At 59.8% G+C, this 24086-nt stretch overlaps 1 protein-coding gene across 1 annotated transcript; it reads right to left on the bottom strand.

Annotated features, from left to right (window-relative positions):
- Window positions 1-3285: 3285 nt before the first annotated feature.
- ATG4B (autophagy related 4B cysteine peptidase) lies at window positions 3286-24064 on the bottom strand. The gene is made up of 14 exons (XM_061191520.1): window positions 23992-24064; window positions 23543-23887; window positions 14582-14683; window positions 14359-14430; window positions 12661-12759; window positions 12168-12269; window positions 11590-11662; window positions 9368-9447; window positions 6838-7031; window positions 6247-6325; window positions 5908-6053; window positions 4658-4714; window positions 4295-4388; window positions 3286-3373 (listed from the first exon to the last, which is right to left on the bottom strand). The coding sequence occupies exons 1-14, from the start codon at window positions 24062-24064 to the stop codon at window positions 3300-3302; spliced, it is 1590 nt and encodes a 529-aa protein (XP_061047503.1). The 3' UTR covers window positions 3286-3299.
- Between the last annotated feature and the right edge of the window lie 22 nt (window positions 24065-24086).

Below are 24086 nucleotides of genomic sequence, written 5' to 3'. Positions count from 1 at the left end.
ACGGCTGTGGGCAGCCCCGGGCCCGGCATGCATCAGCCGTGCCTGGGCTCTGAACGCCAGCCTAACGTGCCGACCTCACAAGGCCTGACCAGGCCATGTCCGAGCGGCAGCGCCCCTGTCTCCTCGGAGCACGCCCAGTGCTCGCTTTGCTGTTCCCTCTGTTAAGGTCTGAAATGCAGGTGTGTAGTCCCTCCATCCTGTGAGGTTACTCCAGGATGCAGTGGCCCTGCAGTGGACGGTGGGCAGAGCCCCCGTCTGCAGGGCACCACAGGTCTCAGCGCCCTTCAGTGCGTGCCAGGAGACCGGATTCCGAGCAGAACAAGAGGATGTGACAGTTTAAAGTGTCACAAGACAGTCTGACCAGGGCTTGGGGAAAACCGCATGTGGCCAAGCGGGTCCCAGCTCAGCGGTGGCGCCCGCTCCCCGCACCGGGCAGGGTCCCTTCTCGTCTAGGTTGAATAGATGAGGCTGCCCAGCCACAGGTGCTTGGCAGGTGGGGGCAGCCCAGCCCTCAAGGGAGGACAGAGGACACAAGCGCTGGGGGTGGCTGGAGCTGTGCACTCGGACGGCTGTGCGGTCAGTTCACAGCGGGTCCTGCTGATGGCACCAGGCTGGCCTCGGGCGCCTGTCCATCTGAAGGGCCTGGCTGTGTCCACCCCGACGTGCAGCACACGCTCGAGGTCAGAACTCGGGGCCCGTGACCCAGTGACAGAAACAGTTGGGAACCGCTTGCAGAGTCAGACCACTTTTGTTCCGGAGTCCCAGGGTCACCCGCGGGCGTGGCCTGGCAACCCTCCCATCCACCTGCCTTTTGATCTTTCACATGACCAAGGCCACGTCCTAGGTGAAGAAGACGAAACGTGGGGCGGGGGTCTTGAGAGTACCGGGCCATCAGGGAGGCTGCGTCGGCTGTGGACCTGGGTGGGACGCCCGGAGCGTGCCAGGCGGGTCCCCGAGTGGGAGCTGGGCACCAGACGAGAGTTCTCTGGCCCAGGCCAGGAGCGGGGCCACGGAGGCCCAGCGCAGACCCTCTCAGGACTCAGCTGTGCGGGCGGGGGCAGGCCGGAGCCCAGGGGAGGAGAGGCCGGAGCTGAGTGGGGCCCACGGGCAGCTGGATGGTGTGAAGACAGAAATGGCCCCGGAGGCCGCAAAATTAACGGGCCACTTAAACTTTCTTCAGTAAGCCCAGCACGGGTTTTAAAACATCTTGCCAGGGCTGCGGCAGCCGGCACCGCCAAGGGGGCCGCGTGTCCTGAGGCGCCCTGACCCTCTGGCCTCCCCTAAAGAAGCCTGTTGGGCCCCGTGGCCGGCAGAATGACAGCCCCCAGAGACATCCTCGTCCTGACCCCCGGAACCTGTGAGTAGGGCGCCCACCTGGCCAAAGGGACCAGGAGGTGGGAGGCCACCCTGGATCGCCCGGGAGGCGGGAGGGGCCCGGTCAGAGGAGACGATGCCAGCTCTGCGGGGGGTGCGTGTTGATCCAGGGGACGCGGGGGCTTCTAGGAGCCGGAAAGGACAGGTAGCCAGTTCCCTGGGGCCCCAGGGGGACAGCCCTGCTGACCTCTGCCCGCCAGGGCCCTGGGAGGTAAGTGTTGTCTCGGGCCCCTGCGTGTGGAGGGCGTCACAGCTCAAGAAGCCAACGCAGCCATTTCTAGAGGCCGGGACTCAGGTTCTGAGCCATGGCGCTTCCTGCTGTCCTGTCTGGCCTTGGTCCCCTTGCACCCAGACTGGAGGGTGGGCGGGCAGGCGGAAGCAGGGAGCCGAGTGGGCCGGGGTCGCTCCGAGCGTCCCACCAGGACTTCCCGGCAGGGCGAGAGGCCCTTGTTCACATCCTTGGTGACCCGCTCGGGGGTGACCGGCTGAGGCACGGGGCACCTACAGGGACGCTACCCAGGGAGCCAACACGCCACCCGGCACCGCAGCTACTCCCTCCCCGTCTATGAAAGAAGGAGAGTGTCTTCCCAAAACCAAGCTCCCCCGCAAACCACAGGAGCCAGAGAGAGCTGAGAGTCAGCGTGGCAGAACCAGGTCCGAACAGGAGGGCGCCGCTCGCTCAGGTCTGGGAACGAACGAGCTCAGCGTGTCCATCCACCAAGTCCTTCCTCAGACCCCTCGTGAGCTCAGAAAACACTTGTTCTCCCTCTTACCATGTCCAACTACAGCTCCGAGAAAATCAAGACACAGACGAACCTTGTTTTCTATTGAAACTGTTTTTATTCGCCGTTAAGAATCGCGCACTATACAGCTAAGAGTGAACGCTCCTCAGTAAGCCTTTCCCGACGCACACGAGACAGAGCCCCCGCTGCTCAGGGGGGCCCCACCTCCGCCGTCCGTGCCGCCAGCAGGAGCTGCAGCGAGACCCCCGGCCCCGCCAGCAGTGGCACAGCAGAAGTAATGGAAACCTTCCCACCCAACTCGACCTGGGGGATGACGGGGGATGAGAGGGAGACAGAATGGGAGACGGAGGGAAGAACCCACGTCGGCAACACCGGGGGGTGGGGGGGGCTGGGATGCCCTCTGCTCGCTCGCTGGGCCGGTGGGGGGACGGGGCTCCGCAAGGAAGGCCCCCGGGAAGAAGGCTGCCACCTCCTGGGCTCCCAAACCCCCGTCTGCGCTCCCTGGTGGGACGAAAGCCACTGCGCGGGGCGGTGCCCGGGGCCCAGAACACAGGTTTAAGGAGGCGGGTGCTGGCGTCCATCCGGAAGGTCTCCAGCGGCGCGAGGGGCAGAAGCACGAAGCTGAGGTTTCACCCTCCGGCCCCAAACCATCCGAAGCCTCGCTGACCGGGAGGCGGAGGAAGGCCGCGGGAAAGCTGGAGCGACAGGCAAGCAGCAGCGCGGGGCCCCGCGGCCTCACCTGCGGCTCTGGCGGCGCGTCTGTCCCGGCGCCACCTGCACGGCGACGTCTTTGGGCCTCACCGCCCCCACCCCTTGCTCCTCTCCTCCCAACGCGAGGAGACCCGGGCCGTGGTTCCTCGGCCCCTTCTCCCGCCGCGATGGCCCTGGAGGCCGTGTCTTCGGAGCCTGGCTCAGGACACGCCCAACAGAAGCCAGGTCCGTCACGAAACTTCAAACAGGACTTTAATTCCAAAGCGAACCCGGGCCTGGAGCCCAGGAGGAAGCGGGGCCGGGCAGGGCTGGCAGCGTGGCGGGAGAGCCCCTCGTGGGTGCCTGGCGCTTGGGTCTCCAGTGGCGCGGGCCTCTGTGTGGGCGGCAGGCGGGCGGACGGCGGGCGGGATGAGATGCGGCGGCCGAGCGCCCCTGCGGGGCCAGTGAGACCGTCCCCTAGCTGCAGGATCCTCAAAGGGACAAGATTTCAAAGTCTTCATCTTCTGAGTCGAAGAATCTTTCCAGTCGCTCTACGTCAGAAGAATCTAGAAGGAACACGACAAAACCTCACCAGGTGCCAGGCGTGGGTCAGTCTGGGGTGTGGGCCGAGGGACAAGGGCCCGTGTGAGCACACCCGCCCCACGAAGGAGCAGGTCCTGCCCAGCGCCTGACCGTCCAGGGTGGCCAGGGCGCGGAGGGAGGTCGGAGGATGCCAGGACTGCCCGGCTGAGGCGCCCTCCTCCCGGGCGGTGGGTCTGAGCGGGTGGGAGAGGAGTTCCTGCCCTGTGAGCACGGGCACGAGGGCCTGGGTGGGTGAGGGCATGTGCGGCTGGGGGCAGACATGCCCCTCACCACAGCCCAGAGGGAAGCAACGGGGGCCAGGAGGGCAAGGGTCCCATCCCAGGAGGGGTGCCCGCCCCCTGCACCAGTCGGATCTGGTGGGGCATCTGTCCTGAGTCTGGCGCTGGCACCCCGACCCCCGTGGTTCCCGTGAGGCCACGGGCTGTGGTCCTCCCCAGGGTGGTCTCTACGTGCTCAGGGCCCCCCGGTGGGTCCCCTTTCCCCACGTGCCACGTGCTCGATGCACTCTGGGCGAGGCGCCCCCAAGCCCAGAGCCACCGGGCAGTGGGGACGGAGCCACCTATGCCACATCAGCACAGGAAGCCTGGCCTGTTCCGGCTCTCAGGACCAGGGGCCACGGGAGGAGCGCGGGAGGGGCCGGGCGGGCTTGCAGGCGTGCTGCCCACGCAGGTGGGAGGAGGGGGGGCGGCACCAGCAGCGTCCCTGGTCCCACTCACAAGGGGCCGCCGAGGGGCCGTGCAACGTGAAAGGTCAAAGGTGACTGGTACGGGACCTGGGGAGGCGGAGGGCAGGGCAGAAGCATCACGCAGGCAGCACCCCCAGCCTCAAGACAGGGGATGCCCCCGTCCCCACCTGAGACGGGGCCCTGGGGCGTCCGGACTCACCTAAGGACAAGTTCAGGACGTCAGGACAGGCCAGGTGGGAAGGCTGCCGCTCCACCAGCTCAAACATCGGCAGGGCGCCTCCAAGGAGGGACAGCTGTCAGCAGGGCACAGCGCGTCAGGGGCCCCGTGGGCGGAGGGAGGCGCCGTGCGCAGGCAGGAAGCCTGCCGCCCCTCACCACCCAGACTCGGGACCGGAAGTCCCAGTGAGCCTCCAGCAGAGTCCGGCCCCGCGCTCTGATCCCAGCAAGGACGCACCTGGCGTCCAAGGACCAGGCAAGGCGCGCAAGACGCTGTGCAGCCGAGCGCCAGCGGAGCAGGGGAGGAAGGACCCCCAGACCCGCACAGGGGCGGGGCCCGACCAACCTTTTTCACTTGCTGGCACCAGTCGTTAAAGTCGTCCTCGGTCCCACAGAAAAACCCCTGAAACCAAAGCCAGCGGTAAGCGGAGAGCGGCACACACGTCCAACCCGCCAGCCCCCGTGTGCGTCCTGGACGTGGTGGCCACCGCGCACCCGGCCCCCTTCGCCTCTCCAGCCCCTACGCCCCTCCGCGGGCTGCGTCCACGGCTCCACCCTTGCCCTCTGCCTGGACTGACCGGGCAGCAAGCCGGTCACGACGACAAGTCAGGGCAAAGCAGGGAGCTCGCTCCTCCCGCGCCCCTGGGGCTGGGCCGCAGGCCTCAGTGGCCCACAGCACGCACGCGGCACAACGGGATCAGCGGACCCCTCCCGAGGGGACACCAGGCGTGCGGACCCCGTCCCCCTGGAGCTACCGTCTGCAGGGCTCCAGGGTTGGGATGAGCTACTGGGAACGCTCAACCCGCCACGTGGAGAAAAAGAAACCAGGGAACCGCAGAGAGGCACTCGGGGCTCTGCTCAGGGCCCTGGTGCGAGGACACGCGGGTTGCGGCCGGAAGACGGAGGCCTGTTTCCCCGGAGCAGCCGTCCTCCGCGGCCCCGAGAGCTGGGATGCGTGCTCCCACCTGACCTGATGTTCACGAGCTCACGGGGGGGGCTCCTGTGACAGCAGAGCCCCCATGCGCCAGCCCGCTGCCACCGACCTCAGGGCGCGACCGAGACCCATGGGCAGTGCGTCTGGGGTCGTCCCTTCTCAGGACCGAGTGCCTCGTCGTGTCCACAACTCAGTTAATCACTCCCCTAGGGGTGTTATGATTCCTAGGTGTTTTTGGCCTCCTTCAAACATATTTTGAGAACAACCAACAATTCCAGCCTCGTAATCAAAAGAGAGAGAGCGAGGAGGTTCATTCTTAGGGACCACCTTGCAGATGCAGCTACTCTAAAAAGTAAAGGCAAACCGAGAAGCCCCGCAGGGGGGGTGCAGGGCAGCGAGGAGAGCGGGGCCGTGGCAGCGACGCGGGACACTCACTTGCGCACACACGCCTGCCTGGGCCACACCTGAGGCTGCCAGCCCTTTGTGCTCTTTAGAGTTCTAAGCCACGTGATCATAATACTTATTCCAAAACGCTGAGATTACAGAAACGGGGATGCTTTCCTTCTCATCCTAAAGCAGCAGCAGGACTGGGCACAAATGCCCAGGACACCCGGGCACAAGTGCGCGCAGCTGGCGACAGCGGGACCAAGCGGGGGACGCACCACGGCGATGGACGGGTCGAGCTCCGCGATGCTCATCCTGCTGGGCGGGTGCTGGCAGTGGAAGCTCTCGTCCGGGATCGGGCAGTGCTCAGCGGCCTGCAGGGCTGGCTGCGTGGTGTGAGGGTCCAGGTAGATGAGTTCCTCACCTGGGCGGGCAGCAGGCAGGTCAGCGGGAGGCGGGCAGAGCTGCCTCACCACAGCCACCAGCGCCACGCGGCTGGACGGGAAAAGGGCACACGTCGCACCGGCCAGGTGGGGGCACGCTGCCTGTCAAGTGGGGGCGGGGGCTGCCCAAGAGACCACGCCCCTTCCTCCGACGTCACTGCAGACCCCACTCACCCACGTAGCCGATGAAGTAGCGGGCACTGTTGGGCTTCCCTCCAATCACGCCCAGGGACTGGGGCATCATGAAGCAGTGCTGCGGGGCGGAAGACAGGCCGGGCCGCTGAGCGAGGGGCTCCCCGCTCCCCCTGCAGCGCCAGGCGTGGGCAACCGCAGACGGAAGACCAGACCCACAGGGTGCGGGTTCTGGACACCGAGGCTGCAGGTCCTCAGGAAAGCCCCGGGCAGCCGGAAGGGACAAGGGGAGGCTGGGGAGGCGGACAGGGTCGGCCCAGCCTGCACGCCGGGCGGACAGGCGTGGGGAGGGGCCGGCACCCCGCGGGGGCGGGGGGCAGAGATGGAGACGGGAGGCCAGCAGCACCACGTCAGCAAGACGAGCAAGGGCCCCAGGAGGTGGCAGCAGGGAAGAGCGAGCTGGTGGGGGCACGGGGGCCAGCGGGAGGGGTGGGGGCCGGGAGCCCACAGGGCGGTCAGAGGGCTGGACCGGGCAAGACGGTAACAACTGGGGCTTTCAGTAGGAAGCGGGGTCTCAGCTCCCCCGGTGGGCAGGGATGACAGGCGGGAGGGCACGGGCCAGCACAGACCCACCTTCAGTGTCTCCGCGTAGGCCGCGTTGATGTCCGTGAGCCCCAGGCGCAGCGGGATGAGCAGCACCAGGGGTCTCCATGGCGACGGCCTGCTGCTGACCTCGGCCCCAGCCGGGAACCCGTTACAGTATCGGTCGGAATCTGCAGGAAACGCTGCGGCCCCGGCACAAGGAAGGCTGCTCCTGCACAACCTTCCTGAAAAAGGGAGACGTGCTCTCATGGGCTGAACGACGGAGGCAGACGTTCACCAAGAGAAACAGGTACAGAGTTTACACTGTTAACAGGAAACGAGTATAAAAAAGTCAAGTACTTAAAGTACACCTCAAACTTGGAAAATAAAGTATAACACTAACCCTGCCACCCAGAGGGAAAAAAATAAATTTGCACATTTTCTATGCGTTTAACTTAAATTTTTTATTGTGAAATAAAGCATACACACAAAGTAATGCAAGAAAACATTTACGTGCACCTTAGAAGCAATAATAAAACAAACACCACGGAGCCACCAGCCTAGTGGACGCAGCACTGACCCAGGGCCCCTCTGGTCCCCCCTAAGCAAGGAGAGCATCGAGCGATAACTTTTCTCCTTCCTTTTTCTTCTGTCTAAACACACTGGGTAATCCTTCAATAATCGGATTAACTACGGGGTTTAGTGGTAGGAGAGAGCCACTCCAGTACCCCAAGCACACCAGGCACCCCGTCCGTGGTTCCTAAACACCTTTCCCCACTAAAAGGAACCAGGGGGAAAATGGCTGATTCCAGGGTGGGGCATGGAATGTACCAGGTGAGCCTGAGTCTAGTTAATGCCAGAAAGAGAACGCTGAACAACAAAAACGACAGGACTCTGTCAAACAGCCAGCCAAATTTGGAACAAGAAGTAATGACCATAAGGGATAACACCTTGAATTAAAAATAGAATCCATGAAGCTGCTGACTCTAAAAATAGGTCTTCCAAATGTAAATAAGGAGAGGGAAGAGGGGAGAAAAGAGGGCTCTTCCCAAGAAGAGTGCCCACAGATAAACGTGGAAGGGATACACGCCCTAGAGAGACCACTGTTTCAGACCCGACGTAGTAAACCCTCAGTGCGCGTAACGTATCCCCTCCAGACCACTTGCGAGCCGCTAGGCGCCAGGAGCGCGTCCTAAGCAGGTGACCGAGGCAGCGCTGACAGGGAGCAAGCCGTTTCCCGTGTCGCTCTGCCGCGGACACCACCACCAGGCACGCTCTTGGTCAACACGCCCGATCCAAACCTAAACGGGCCTGTGTCATGAAGCCTCCATAAACTCCAGGAGGCCCAGGCACATAATCTCCTCAATCGGGCTGCTCCTGAGGTGTGGCCTTAAACACATCTGTGGCCTAGTGAGTGACGTGCTCCTGAGTTCTCCCAGCCGCTCCAGCAAAGTAACGGAGCCAAGGAGAGGGTCGTGGGAACCTCCAATCCATAGCCAGTCTGTCGGAAGCACAGGTGACCACCTGGACTTGCCACTGGGGTCTTAAGTTGGGGGTGAGGGGGCAGTCTTGTGGGTCTGATGCCATCTCCAGGTGTGCAGACAGGGCCAGAACTGAGCTGAACTGCAGGATGCCCATTCATCTTCACTTTTTATGATCTGGTCACCAGTATTAAAGGTACGTGTTTTCTCCTGAGTTCAGTACACATCAGATTCTGATATGTAGTCTGTAAACTTGACTCTTTTTGACCCAAAAGCTAAGACAGAAGTTCGACATTTCTAGGTAATAAGAGTTTGTCCTTTTTTCTATCTATTCTGCATTAGTTTATATAAATGTCCCATGGACATTTTTGAAAAGGTATGCTCTGCCACCAGAATCTAGGGTTTGACACATGTTCTACTAAGCTCTCTTACTGTATTATTCAGATCCTTGTAACTTTATTTTTATATATTCGATCTGCCATACAGTCTCTCTTAATTTACTATAAGTTTTGCTTCGCTGATTCTGAGGCTCTTTTGTGATGAGAACATTTTCCTTGCTGACTAGATGGTCACCACTAGCGCGGCCCCTCTGGTGTCTCTGGAACAAGAGCAGAGAAGCAGGGCTGTCGTTGCTGAGCTAGGGGCTCACTGTGTCCTCCCGTGGCCTGTCCCATACAAACGCCCTGTTAGTAAGGGGTGGGTTTCCGGCTGCACCAGGCCCCCACTTGTAGTTTTCTAGCCCCATTAGCATTGTCAACGTGTCTAAATTCTCTGCTTTTCCATCAGGAGACCTCATGAACCCAGGTGCCCCTCAGAATTCTAAACACTTCCAGTAGCGCCTGGCGTGGCCGGAAGACGAGATGGCCAGGGCCAGTTTGAATCGCCCTTCTTCGTGGCACATCAGGGCACACACAGGGCCTTGCAGCTGAACCCAGCACACAGGCGTCAATTATTTGTAAGGAAGACGCAGAAGCAGGGTGGGGCACCAAGTGGCCTTCCGCTCAGCCTGGCCGGCACCGCCCTCGAGGGCCCGCGGGCCAGGCAGGGAAGCGAGCTGCCCTGGTCCCGTCCGCCGCGACACCGCGCTCTGGCTCACTTACTGATGTCCTCCATCACCACCGTGTTGTCCATCGCTACGTGAACGGCCAGGGCGCTCCACGTGTCGAAGACGGCGAGCTTCCTACCAGAGAGGGCAGAACACACTGAGGAGCCTTCACAGCTCGAAGACCTGTGGCCTCTGCCGGCCGCTTCTTCTCGCCCAGGCCCCACGCTTGCCACACCCAGCCGCCACCGTGCAGGGAAGGTCCTGCGCAGGAGCCTGCCGGGGTGTCACTTCCCGATCAGGCTGGACACGGGCAGGAACCAGAATGCGAGCCCAGGTCTCGGACGCTGCCCGAGGCAGGCCCAGCCCCGTCTTATCCCCCAGGCCCCCTGAGCCAACGGCCGGCTTGAGTTCTCACAGAGAACCTGCGGGTGACAGAGAGCCCAGTAGGGAGTCCCCGTGCTGGGTGGGCCACTGTGGCCGAGGAATTACGGTTCTGAAAGAGGAGCAGACCGTGACCGAAAGCACGACGGGAGGGCCTCTGAGCTCACCTCGGGGGCTGTAGAGGGCCCCCCCAGGTGAGAGAGCACCCAGCGCACCTGGGGACACGGGTGGAGGGCGGAGGCCCCTGGTCTCCTGGTGGGAAGGCCAGAGCGGACGCCACCTGCAGGGCTCCACCGGCTACCTCCCTCCCCGGCTCACCGAGGGCCAGGTGGGCCCCCCGTGCTGAGAGACATGGACACACAGGAGACCAGGTCCCAGGAGAGGCTGGCGCTCCAGGGGATCTAAGTGCCTGGGGAAAGCACAGAGCCGGGGCAGAGAGGAGGGCGCTCCTCTGACGCAAGCGCAGGGAGGCCTAGGTGGGAGCGGCCTCGGCGCGGAGGCCCAGAGAGCAACGCGGCAGGCCTTGGGGGGGGGCTCCAGGCGACGGGCACAGCACTGCGGGGGGAGGACAGGGCCGGCACGCTGGCCTGTGCCTGCCGCCCTCCCGGGCGCAGCGGGAAACCCCAGGACAGCTGAGAGAGGAGGAACAGATGGCCACCGTCTGTTTCTTGAGGGTGATTCTGCTGCAGTTTGGAGGGAGGCGCCAGGATGGCAGAGAGAGGCGGCGGCGAGAGCGGGGGGCCTGGGCGGGGGGCAGGGAGCACTGCTCAGAGCTCGGGCACATGCGGGTGGGGTGTGCTGAAGGGAAGAGGGGTCTGGCGTGACCCCAGCTTTTGGCCTGAGCCCCTGGAAGGGTGGTGGTGCGTCCTGTAGGAGCAGTGGGCTGCGCTGGAGGAGAGGGCGGGGCCAGCTCTGGGTCTGGGCTATTAGGTCAACGTGCCCCTTGGGCATCCGAGGGGCACTGCCGAATAAGCGTCTGGATGTGAGTCTGGAGTTGGGACAAATCAGGAGCTGCGCGTGCACAAACAGGAGCTGAAAAGCCGCGACCAAAGGCACGAGACAAGCCCGCAGGGCTCGGCAGTGCAGTCGACCAGATGGACAGAGGAGGACGGCTGAGCAGCCCACGTTTCCAAGGAGCGCGGCAAAAAAAAGCGCCCCCACCAGGGGCTGCCTGCAGACGGCTGAGTGAGCGGGGCTGAAACTCAGCTTTGGGACGTGATGACGGCACTGACCGTGACCTCGACCGGGCTGCTTCAGGGCAGCGGGGCTGGGCCAGGACGCTAAAGGGCAGTGGGGGCTGGAAATCCCAGGGGCTGGGCAAGGAGACACAGAGACAGTGGGCTTGGGGGTCAGCTGGAAGCTGCACAGGAAGCGGAGCCAGTGTCCTGGACCCCAGCAGCAGGCGAGCAGGAGCAGGCTGGGCCCAGGGGCCCAGGGAGGCGCCCACGGGGACTCCTGCGGGGCGGGGGCAGGCAGCAGAGGCGCGAGGCGGCTGCACGGGGAGCCACAGCCCAGGACAGCGGTCTCAAGGGAGGGGGATGGGCGGGAACAGAGGCGGAGGCCCATGGCGGCCACGGGCTGCCCGCCTGAATGCTGTCGCCCCACGACCACTTCCCACTTCCCAGGCCACCAGACACCACGGCACAGGAGGGAACGCGGCACACAAGGAGCAAAGGCCCGATCCAGTGGCTGCATCCGGATGAAGGCATTCAGCCTCACTAGGAAGGGAAATTCCAGTTCACAAGACCACCGGCACGGTCACCTCTGAGGACCCTCCTGAGGGTCCTGAAACGAGGACGAGACCCCTATTTCCTTCAGCAGCACAGACTCAGGCGAGGCTGGGCGCCCAGGTACCCGTGCTGCCCTGGAGGGAGGGCGGGCGCGCTCAGCACGTACTTGAGGACCTGGGCGACGGTGTTGGGCCCGTACCACTGGCCGATGGACTTGCCCTCGCCGACTCCCATTTGTGCTGCGGGAGACAGAGCCAGTCAGCGGCACGCGCGCCCCGCCGCCCCCACACCCCTCCCCGCGCCTCGCAGAGGCCAATCCCAGCACGTGCGGCGTGAGCAGCGCGTCACAGGAAGCCTGCCTTGGGCACGAGCTCCTGACGGGCACAGGACGCTTCCTCCCCAAGGGAGAGGCTCCTCCTCAAGGTGCTCCCTCCCCACAGACCTCCACCGAGCAGCAGCCCTGGGGACAGGGCTCAGGTGAGCGAGTTCAGGGCTCTACCCGCACCTCCGTCTACAGGTGGAAACACGACGCTCAGAAGCTGGATTAAGACAGAGGAGCGCCCGGACTCCCAGCCTCCAAGGCCACCAAGTTGGTGTCCAGAGACGGGGCGCCGAGCAGCACTTCACCACGGGCCCGGGGCCGTCCCCACCCCGCTGGCCTGCGCCTCGCGGCACGGCAGAGCTCTCGGGGACCCGACACCGCAGCGCCCCAAGGCACGGGCCCGGCACGCCGCGACCCCCCACCTATCTGGTGGATGGAGTAGCAGCTGTCTTTCCTGTCCAGGAACGCGCGCAGGACGCTGAAGTAGCTGTCCGGCTGCCTCGCCCGCCGCGTCCACCTCCAGTCTACGGGAGACACGTGCGCAAGTTCAGTTTCACCAAAATACAGGCAAGAAGCCTTCATTTTTCTAAGGCGCTCGTGGTACCCAAACCTCTTGTGAACCTTTCTAAATTTAAGAACCAAGTTCTCTGGGATTTCAAATACACAGATGCCAACACATCAAGACAAATCCATACAGAAAGGAGAGAATGGTTCAGTAGTTTAAAAATAATTTCTACAAGACAAACGTTTATCAGCATTTCTTTAAAGCCACTTTCTTCAATCAACGAGAACCACTGGGTCATCGCTGAAGAAAACCCCAAATCCTAAAGCGTCTCGTGGTGATCCACTTCCGCTGACCTCGCCCCACCATCCTCCTCGCTTCCTGAGGACGTGGCCGCCCCAGCGCTGACTCACCTCGGCCCAGGTGCCGGCACACCAGGGCTTGGGCAAAGATCATCTGTCCACACCGCAGCATACAGCCCCAGCCCGTGTCCGAGGTGGGGCCGGTGCCCCCTGCCATGGACAGAGAGAGAGAGGCACTCACCGTCAGACCGAGGCCAAGAGCCCATGCACGGGTCACCTCCGTGTCCGGCGACACACGCCATTTGAACCTGCTCACGCCAAGGCTGCGTTTGCTGGGAAGTGAAACGTCCTAACAACCCCCTCAAAATGGGCCAAGACGTGAACAAGTCACAGAGAGAAAAGAATGTCTGGAAACATGGAAAGATGCTCAGCCTCGTGAGAAACGGAGAAAACGCCGTCCACCGGCCAGGGCACAGGGAGAGTCTGACGCTGGGCACCGCGGTACCAGGTGTGCGTGGGACAGGCCCTAAGACGACAGGAAACAGGGCTGAGACCACGCGGGCCGCCGTGGGGGGGCTGCATCCTTTGCCCGCCCCTCCAGCAGCCCCTCCCGCACACAGGCGCAGGGGACAAGGCCCGCCTCCCGGGGCAGCAGCGGGATCGGGGTAGGCAGAGCCGGGTGCGCAGAAACAGTCCCAGCCCACGTGGACTCAGCCCCGCCCACCCACCCACGCCCCACACGGTGGGCTCCACGCGGCCAAGGCCGACACAGGCCACACGGCCGGGAGAGCCACCGCGCTCCACCCGATGGCTTTTCCAAACACAGGGCTGCCCTCCAGCCCGTCCTGCCCCTGTGGGTTCAGACCCCTGTGGGTTCAGGACGCTGTAGGTCAGGGGTCTGTCCTCCTGACAGCACAGTGCGCCTCACAGGCCAGGAGACCCCGCCCCTGCGTCCAGGGCCAAGTAGGGGTGAAAGGACAACTTGCTGGATGAACCAACATTCCCCGAGCATGTCTGACAAGCCCTGTCACTAGACACTAACCCTGGTGACAGTGGCCACATCCCCTACCTTCCAGCGTTCCCGGACGTCGAGCTCTGGGGGACGGATGGAAGCACATCTAGGAGTGGGACCAACCGAGACAGGCCACCAAGGCAGGGCCGTCTCCTGGTCCCGAACCTCCGGCCTGGGGCTCTCCGACTGGCAGAGGCCAGGCGCGGACCCGGGCCCCATCTGTCTACCTCCAGGGGTACCGCGAGGAGAATCACTTCAATGGAACGTGCTTTCGTATTATGTGAAACACGTCACATCCACCTTCAGCTCCCACCACAACTAGGTGTGAGAGATACTAGAAAAGGCAGCAGGTACGGAGCAAGGGCGTCCCAACATCCTGGACCAACAGCAAGAAGCATGCTGTACAGCTACGACCCAGGCAACACCAGATGCACAGGCATACGAGCCCCGCCGGCAGCAGGCTGCAGCGCCACCGTGACGTGCCACACCGCCTCCCGCCCCGTTCTGCTCTACGTTTCAAATGCCAGTCGTGACCCATTATCCAGATTTTAGGCCCCAGTAATAGAGTGTGGCCTACAGTCAGAAACATCACTGCCTCAGCAAAATCAGGGGCCCTGGGTTTGGAATCCAGCTCTACCACCACCAGGCGCAAGACCTCAGCCGGTTTATTTAACTAGGGTTGCCTCAGGATGACACCAAGTGACAAGTACTTGACACACTGACGTCAAAGCTAGAAACCTAAGTTTTCCTCTTGAACCACATGCACTTCACCCCACGTTGTAGCAGACAGTACTCACCGATGGCCGGGAAGTTCTTCCTGTATGTAAACCAAAGTCTCGACGCCACGTCGGCCAAGATCTCGTCCTTTTCTAGAGAGCGTTCGAGAGAAGAAACATGCACACACAGCCGTAAGTTTCTAGGGCACATGTTACAGAGCGACAGCAGACAACTAGCGTCACCAAACAGCTCCTTCTGCAGACTGAGCACGCAGAGCACAGCAGGCTCCGGCAGGGCTGGTACCTGTGAAGATGCTGTACTTCCTACCCAGGATCCAAAGAGGCTCCGAGGTTTCGGGGAAATCTTCAAACTCAGCAAATCGGAGAGTGTCGTAGGTCAGAGTAGCTACGGAAACCAAAGACACACTCTGATGACAGTTCTATGATTTCATAAAACAACATCAGAGATCATTTATAGCATCTCCGTACAAAGAGCCCACGTGGAATTGTGCATCTCAGTGCACCAGCCACACCACTACACTGAGAAATCAAACACTCGCAACCCGGCAGCGGCCCTGCACCCACTTCCTGAGCCTCTCAAATTCAAGACAGAGTCATTGTCTGGCAGACCCAAGGGTGAGAGACCAGCTGGGGGCCAGGCCCAGGGCACAGAAAGGAGGGGAAAAAAAGGCACCTGGTTTAAGCCCTTAGCTGTTTTAGATTTAACTCTAAAAAGACAAAAACACAAGAGCCCAAACCTTTACCTCTGTACGTGAGGGCGGCCCCTGATGGCACAGAAGGTCGAGCAAGCTCTCCCGGCCGCCCCAGGGCTCCCAGGCCATCCCGACTTCCGGGTTAGGAGCCGTAACGCAGTGAGCGGCAGAGGGGCAGAGCGCTACTCCTGGGAGGGACACTGACCTCCCGAAACTAGTGCAAAGCCCTCCAAGGCCCAGGGTGCCGCGAGGCCTGGAACCTGGGGGGCGCACCCCGACTTCCTAAGGAGGTGCCGTGCGCGCAGCAGCGTCCACCTGCTGTGCCTCCAAGACCTGAGCGCCCCCTCTGTGAGCACCCCCTTCTGTGGGGCTTCCACAAAGAAGCCCGAGAGGCCGCGTCCTTCCCGCCCCGGAGCTCCGGCGGAGGACACCCTCCCTCTGCACACGGCCCCGGAGGCGACAGAGCTCAGCCACTGCCCACGAGGTAAGGGGCACACGGTGTGTCCCGGGTACCCCATCTCCCCAGCTGCTGCCTCGCCAGCTCCACAGTGCTCTCTTACCCTTCACCTGCAACTTCACTCAACTCTTTGGAAAATCAAAGATATTAAATGCGTTTCCCCCACACCTGAGTTTATTTTTCAACAGCCCTACCTTTTGGTAAAAATGACATATGCTATTTATAAAAAAAACCCTGAAGACTACAAAATGTAAAAAATCACCCTCAGCTTTGTGCCCAGCACTGACTCTCCTTCCAGAAGCCTGTATGTGTAGATCCATAAATGAAGCCACGCCACACCTGTGGTTTCTTCTTCATCCTTTTCCACGCGGTGGTCACAACGCCCCACCCAGATGTCTCAGGGCCTCACAGTGTCCTGTTGCACGCACATCCCTGCCAGCCCACATCCCACAACCTCCCAGCTCCGGCCTTCACAGGCTGGAGGTTCCCGAGCAGGCACTTAGCCTCTCAGTGTGGAAAGCCCCTCACCCATAAAACGGAACATATAACAGGATGCCCCTGCAGCGCAGCGCTGAAGTGTCCCTGAAACCCTTCCCATGAGGGGCTCACGAGGAGGCTGGCAGACAAAAGGCTCCAAGGTCAGCTGGTGTCACTAACATCAAGGACGAAGACAAGCAATTTTACTACATCCAAAAGGATTAACTGGATGCACAGCAAATTCACAGTCACGGGGTTGGGAAAGCAGCGCTCACTAAATGAACAAATCCGCATCAACAGAAGGCCCTGTGTTCACCGCTTCAAAAATGCTCAAACTGGGACTTCCCTGGTGGTCCAGTGGTTAAGAATATGCCTTCCAATACAGGGGACGCGGGTTCGATCCCTGGTCGGGGTACTAAGATGTCATATGCCGCGGGGCAACTAAGCCTGCGCACCGCAACTACTGAGCCCGCGCGCCGCAACGAAAGATTCCCCGTACCGCAACTAAGACCCAACGCAGCCAAAAATAATTAATTAATTAATTAATTATTTTTAAAAAGGGATCTTCCCCCTTGCAAAAAAAAAAAATAGAATTCTCGAACGTTGGGAACCCAGACCCAGCTCTGCCTTTTTTCTTTTCACCGGAGTCAGAGGAGTCCCGTGCTTCCAGAGCGAGCTCTGCCGCCCAGAGGGCGGGTGCAAGGCAGGGGCCCTGCTCTGATGTGTCTGCTTCTCCACGCTTCCCCAGACGCTGTCAGCCAGGCCGCTTTGGGATCAGGAGTAAACAATTTAATGTCCAAGTTTCTCTCTCCCCTTTTTTACATAAGATTACTTGTTTCTGCAGGTGATTATAAAAACCGAGCTGAGATGAATTAAAGTTCTACCTTTTCAAGGAGCTAAAAACATCACGTGTCTCTGCTGCCCCTCGAAAGCCACCCCACATCTTCAGAAAGCACGGCCTTCTCTGACCTCGAGGCTTAAACGATACGTACACTCAAAACCCACAAAGGTTACTCCAAGGAAAAAGCACACAAGCAAGACCTGATTTCAACGGACAGCACTGTGGGACTGCAACTCTCCCCCTGCTGGACCGAGACCCCACCGAGACTGCAGCCTTGAACTGAAGGCAGACATGCCTTCTAAACACTGGAGGCTCTGGGCGACAGAGGGACACGGCACGCATCAAAGGACCATTGAGACACTCCTGAGAAACCTAGCTTCCCACAGTGAGGAAACTACCACCACGAGGGAGACAAGCAGATAAGGAAGAGAAGGAAACAAGGCTCGTTCTGAAAGCCAGGTGACGACGGCCGGCCGCCTTGCAGTGGAGGAGTTTTTTCATACCCAAAGACACCACATGCAAAACAGGAACATTTCTCAAGGTAACGAACCAACTTTATAGGCAACAAAGCCAACTTCCGAGGGAAGGTAGTAACAGGTATCCTACCCGTTAAGTTAGAACACATCACTGAACTTCCTGCTGTAACTAACAAAATAACGGGCTGTGCAGTCTCAGCCTTAGCGTCTTCACTGCGTGAGGCACCTGAAGGGAAAAAACGGGCAGGGGGCAGCCGCAGGGCCCGGCAGCTCAGGTGCAGCCGGGAGGTGACAGTGCAGGTGGTCCCCGAGTTCCCTGGGCCCACACCTCCCTGCGCCTCCTGACGGCAGGACCACCCGAGTCCTGCCCCCTGTTGGGTGCGGGTCACACCTGCCTCTTGAACCAGCCGCAGACACCCCGCAGGCCCCGCTCCCGCTCTATGTGCCACACGGGGCACCGGGCGGAGCATCCAAACAGCGGGCCCTGAACTTGACCGCGTGCGGGGCCAGAAGTCCGACGCTCCCTCCTTGGGAACCCTCCGTGCCCGTTTCCTCGCTGGCAAAGCAGGAGCGGTGCTGCTTTCCTCGAGGCTCACGGGAGGAAGAAACACGTCAACACATGCGAGGAGCTCCGATCCTCACTGGGTGGCGATGGGCAGCGCACGCGGGGCATCACTGAAGCGGGTAGGAGACCTCGTCTCCACAGCCCGCGACCACAGGGAGGTGCAACACCGGGGACGACGTCCACCGCCTGAGTGACTTTACCAGACCTGGACCCAGTAACGGAGCCCGCTCGCAAGGGCAGGGCCGCCGGCCACTTCCCGGGCTGCTTCACTGTCCTCAGGCTTCCACCCCGGAAACCAGCACAGAGTCCACGGACCTGCGGCGGCTTCAACCAGAAGAGCAGCGAGCGGAGGGCTTCTCATTCCTGGGCCGCTGTCAGAAAGTCCCCACGGGCCTGCGCAGAGGACGGGACCAACCCTCCCTCCCGACACCCAGCCGCGAGGCCACGGGCCGGGGCACCTGGACCGGACCCCCAGCTCCCTGACCTTCGGCTCAGCCTCTGTAACGGAGAAAGGAAAGACTTTTCTGAATTCCATTCACCTCCAGTGTTCAACTTTCTAATTTGTATTAAGATTTGATTTTGGAGACAAAGAACCCACACGCTAGCTGTATGACACCCAACTCAAATCTCTAAGCCTCAGTTTCCTCACCCACGAAATGGGGAGAAGCTGCCAGCTCTGCCCAGTGGGGTGAGAACACAGGACGGGCTCCAGCACCGTGGGCAACCCCCAACCATGGCTCTGAGCACCTCCTGTGCCTCTTCCTCGTGTGATCTCAGACCTCATTACTTACAAGATGAAATTAAATTCCCCCTTCCCTGAACCAAACAACACTTTCATTTTATCACCGGTATTAATTTAGCCACAAATATGTATTCATGTTTGTGCAGAACAGAAAACATTACAGAACACCAATCCACAAAAGACTTCAACAGAAAAACTGATACTTTTCCATTTTAAAACTAAAGTTCACAATCACTAAGCTTCACGGAGACCGACCAACACGAGGAGCCCACCCTCGAAGGTTCCTTCATCGACTCTGTTCTCAGACTGACCAGCTCCACTGGGGATTGAGGCCAGCAGCCTCCGCACTCCACCCAGAGGGCTCCCTCGTCTCACACCCCAGCCCTGTGATAACCTCAGCACCTTCACATTCGACATCATTTCATTTGAAGTTCACACACCTCCTGAGTTAAAAGGAGCCCAACTTCCCAAAGAATGCCAGTCTCCAGATGCCCAGGTAATGATTTCAATTTTTTTTATCTTTTTTTTAACTCAATTATTTTTTGTTATTAATTAATTAATTTTGGGCTGCGGTGGGTCTTTGTCGCTGCGCACGGGCTTTCTCTAGTTGCGGCGAGCTGGGGCTACTTTTCGTTGCAGTACGCGGGCTTCTCATTGCAGTGGCTTCTCTTGTTGCAGAGGACGGGCTCTAGGCGCGCGGGCTCAGTAGTTGTGGTGCACAGGCTCAGTAGTTGTGGCGCACGGGCTTAGTTGCTCCGCGGCATGTGGGATCTTCCCGGACCAGGGCTTGAACCCATGTCCCCGGCACTGGCAGGCGGATTCTTTTTTTTTTATATGTAAGGGAGTCATTTTTTTTTTTTTTTTTTTTGAGGGAAGGATTTATTTATTTATTTATTTTTGGCTGTGTTGGGTCTTCGTTTCGTGCGAGGGCTTTCTCTAGTTGCGGCAAGCGGGGGTCACTCTTCATCGCGGTGCGCGGGTCACTCTTCATCGCGGTGCGCGGGCCTCCCACTATCGCGGCCTCTCCCGCTGCGGAGCACAGGCTCCAGACGCGCAGGCTCAGTAGTTGTGGCTCACGGGCCTAGTTGCTCCGCGGCATGTGGGATCCTCCCAGACCAGGGCTCGAACCCGTGTCCCCTGCATTGGCAGGCAGATTCTCAACCACTGCGCCACCAGGGAAGCCCTGGCAGGCGGATTCTTAACCACTGCGCCACCAGGGAAGTCCCATGATTTTAATTTGAAATAAGATGACACACAGAAGAAGCAAGACAGGCACCATCCACTTTGAGAAAGAAGCCTTTTAGAAACACTTTTCCCACCTGGTCACCTGGGTCCCAGACGCCTGATTTTCCACCTCTTCCTCCCTAGGGTGTCCCTGATCACACCCAGAAGAGGAAGTGGAAAGCCTTTTAACAGAATGGCAATTCCATTTTTAAAATGTTTCAATTTAATATTATTAATATGGTAGAAAATAGCAAACTGTGCTCAATAAATGTAAGCAGAAGACTTAGTCCCAATTACATAACTCAACCAGGAAGAACCACAAAAATTATGCACCATTACTTTTCTTTTAGAGCTCTGTGTAATGTACCACATTTCAAAGACATTTCCCCAAAATGCTTATGTTTCTGAGAGATTATACTCCGTAAATACATATATTATATATGCTTTATGAATAAAATTAAAAGAAGGGATCTTCCTTTCCTTCAGAAAATGCTTATGTTTAAGATAACAGGTTTGCAAATAGTTAGTTTTTTCAAATCCCAAATAGTTTATATGAAAACGCTGGTGGTTCAGTTCCGAATGAAAAAAGGAAGGAAGGGAGGAAGGAGGATGGAAGGGAAGAAAAGCTGGAACTTCAGCGGCATGAGAATACTGCACACGCCGCTTCAGTGACCACGCTGGACAGAGCGTCCACAGTGAGCCCCGCTGCCCTGCAGTGAGCTGCCCTCATCAGCCACACTTTACACCAACACACTGGATTTCCGTTACACACAGACTCTGCAGCCCAGGAACATCTACAGGACAGGGATGTGCGCGTTAACACCAATTCAAGTTCTGCTTCTTCGATTGCCAGCCACATACCAGACACAATGTAAAACACCAGAGATGAAGCACAAGACACCGGCTCTGTCCTCAAGGAACGGACAGCATGTTGATTTAAGTGCCAACTGGAGCGTTTCTTTTTGGCTGCATTGGGTCTTCGTTGCTGCACACGGGCTTTCTTATAGTTGCAGCGAGCGGGGGCTGCTCATCATCGCGGTGCGCGGGCTTCTCATTGCAGTCGCTTCTCTTGTTGCGGAGCACGGGCTCTAGGAGTGCGGGCTTCAGTAGTTGTGGCTCGTGGGCTCTAGAGCGCAGGCTCAGTAGTTGTGGCGCACGGGCTTAGCTGCTCCGCAGCATGTGGGATCCTCCCGGACCAGGGCTCGAACCCGTGTCCCCTGCATTGGCTGGCGGATTCCCAACCACTGCACCACCAGGGAAGCCCCTGGAGCGTGTTTGAACGGACAGTGCTTGGGGCCTGCCTGCCGCCTTCAGACCTCTACGCAGCAGCCCCAGGGCCCCATCCCCAGCTCTGTCTCTCTCCTCCCGCACTCAGACCCTCAGTGACCTCGTCCAGAGTGGCCCCCGCAAACTTCTACCTCCAGCCCCACCCTCATCCCTCAGCTCCAGGCCTGCAGACCCAAGGCTCTCTGGATGTCACAACATGGACATCTAGCAGGTACCTCATGGTCACCATGTACAAGACCAAACTGCTAACAGCTCCCCACCAAGCGGGATCTCCCCAAGTCTCCCCACCTGAGTTTCTCAGTTCAAGCCATAAACCTCACACCATCTCCAACTCCTCCCTCTCCACCCCGCCCTCACCTCGTCCCACTGGTACAGCTCCACTGTCTCAACCTGCAGAGGCAGCCAGAGGTCAACGCCCTCTCCCCACGCTGACCGAGGCCTCCAAGGGCTCGCGCACGGTGTACTGCAACAGCCTCGTAACTGGTCTCCTGGCCTCGCCGTCGCCCGTCTGCAGGAGGGCAGCCCGAGCAAGTCGCGTTACTCCTCCTCTCAAAAGTCTCCGAAGCACCCCCAGCCAGCTCAGACGCCCGCACCACGAGCCAACAAGGGCTCACCTGGGCCGCATCACCGCTCCGCCTTCAGCTCTCTTACCCCCACCCACTGTACCCTGGCCTCACTGGCCACTGGCTGCTCCCGGAGCAGGACACCTGCCCTCCGCCTGCACTGCTTCCGAGTCCTGGTCAAAAGTTACCTCTGTGGTGAGACCTTTCCGGGCCATCCTGGCAACTGCAAACCCCTCCTGCTTGACCCACATCACCCTCCCACGAGCCACACCGTGGGTGTCATGTCTAGCATGTCAGCCAGCACACGGTTTTTATCTATTTTGTTCACTTCTCTAGCTCCAGGGTCTAGAACAATGCCAGACACAAACCCACACTCAGTAATAAGTATAGTTATTGAATGGATGACTATAAAAACAACCAAGAACTGCATAACATCTGGGAAGGAAGGCAGAACCTGTAAGGACTCCAGGGGTCAGGGGAGGCTGGACCGTTAATCATCCTAAAAGGTGGTACAGCACCACCTCAGAAAGAAAACTCTCCACAACACCCTACAAATGTCATATACGTTTTTACTAGCATCAAGAGAGACCTTCAAACGCAAACACCTTTTCTGCTTTGAAGCAGTGATCAGTGTCCCATGAGGGTATCACCATGCGGCTACTCAACTTTAACATGATGGTTTTCACGTTTAACGTAAAACAACCATCACAAAACTGTGCCTTCCACCCTAACCGAGTCTCCCAAGTGAATGCTCTTAGGCACCCAAGCAGTCATAACCTAAAAGAAAGTAGATAACTAAATAATTCTATTCCTTCCCCGACCCCGGGCCTAGTACTTTTTCTGTTTTGAACAACTTCACAATACATCTGGTTAACATCATCTTTCGGGAGTCATGGGTAACATTCTGTCCTACTACCTAACACACTTCAGTGACAAGATGCCACAAGTCACTGAAATATTGGCCATACAGGTCTATATTACAGTTTCCAAACTGAGAGTTCACTAAATTTACATTGCAGCTGCCAGGAAAAAAAAAATGAAGCAAAAACAATACCATCCAGAATGGTAGGTGGAATTAAACCAGAAGAAAGTTTTTACAGATGGCGGGATACTTGAACACAAATCACTCCCTACAAGTTATAAAAGAACTAAAACTGCTGTGGGATGAAAAAGAAGGCTTTTCAAGGTGTAAGAATGCTTTCAAGGATACTGGACAAAATCCAAAATAGCGTGCCAGCAAAAATTAAACAATTCTCCCCCCTGGAGCAGAAACATGATGAAACAGAGCAAAACAGCACATCCACAGATATACACATACGTACGTATACGCACACACCCTCCCACCCCAGACCCCGCACACTTCGTGTTAGACGGTTAAGACATGATGAGATGGATTCAGTCTGTCTTTTCAGTCACGGAAAACGCTTAGATCATCTACTGGTCACTGAATTTGAAAAAAAAAAAAAAAATGCGTATGTTTTGAGTGGCGGAGCATGTTGCTCGCCTCCAGCCCACCCCCGTAACTTTATAACAGTTAAAGTCTCCCCTTCGTAACTCGTAACGAAGGGACAAAAGCTTCCCCACCGCAGTGTCATGGACCGGCTCCGCCCGGCCCCCAGCACCGCTTGGCGCCCCGACCCGCCGTCCCGGACGCCGCGCTGCCTCGATCGTCCGAGTCGGCCGCGGGCCCGGGGGACCGGCGGCCGGGGCGCTGCGGGCGGCCCAGAAAAGCGCGAGACACGCAAACTGGGTTGTCAGACCCGCGCCGGCCTCCCGCGGACGCCGCCCGCGCCCCGCTCCGCCCCAGGGCCCCGCTCCGCCCCGCGCCCAGGGCGCGCCGGCGAAGCCCCGGCCCAGGCCCCGGCGCCAAGCGGCCCGGCGAGCGCCGCCCCGGTCCCCCCGCGCCCCGCCGGCCCTCACCTGCGTCCATCTTCCCTCCAGAGCCGCCGACTGAGCGCGGCGTCGCTCCGACGGTTCCGCAGAGCGACACGACGGGCCGCCGGCGTGGCCAATCCGGACCGAACGGGCGCGGGCGCGGGCGGGGCCGGAAGTACGCGACGGAAGTGCGCCGCCGCCATCTTGGCGTACGGCGGACCCAGCGCGGAGGCTCGGGCCCGCGCGCTCGGCTCCACGGCGGCCTGCGTCGTGCTTCCGGGGATCCCACCAGCGAGCCGCCGGGGCAGCGGAAGCAGGCGCGAGCGGGCAGCAGGGCACCGGGGCGGGAGCGTGAGCCCGTCGTGCGCTCAGGCCCGCCGGCGCGGCCATCTTGCCGTACGGATGCCCCCCGCCCGCCATGTCTCCGCAGGGCGCTGCCGGCCCGGGGCGCCCCCGCCCATCCCAGACGCCGCGAGCCGTGGGCTGCGCCCCGCCAGGTGCCGGGTATCCAGGGCGCGCCGAGGGCCGGGCCTGGCGGCCGGGCGGCGGGCGGCCGGGCGCCGCCATCTTGCCGTACGGCGGGAGCCGC

Source organism: Eubalaena glacialis, chromosome 1, assembly GCF_028564815.1.
Source record: "Eubalaena glacialis isolate mEubGla1 chromosome 1, mEubGla1.1.hap2.+ XY, whole genome shotgun sequence".
NCBI classification, from domain to species: domain Eukaryota; kingdom Metazoa; phylum Chordata; class Mammalia; order Artiodactyla; family Balaenidae; genus Eubalaena; species Eubalaena glacialis.
The sequence above is the reverse complement of the archived record's forward strand: the minus strand, read 5'-3'. Positions and strand labels throughout refer to the sequence as shown.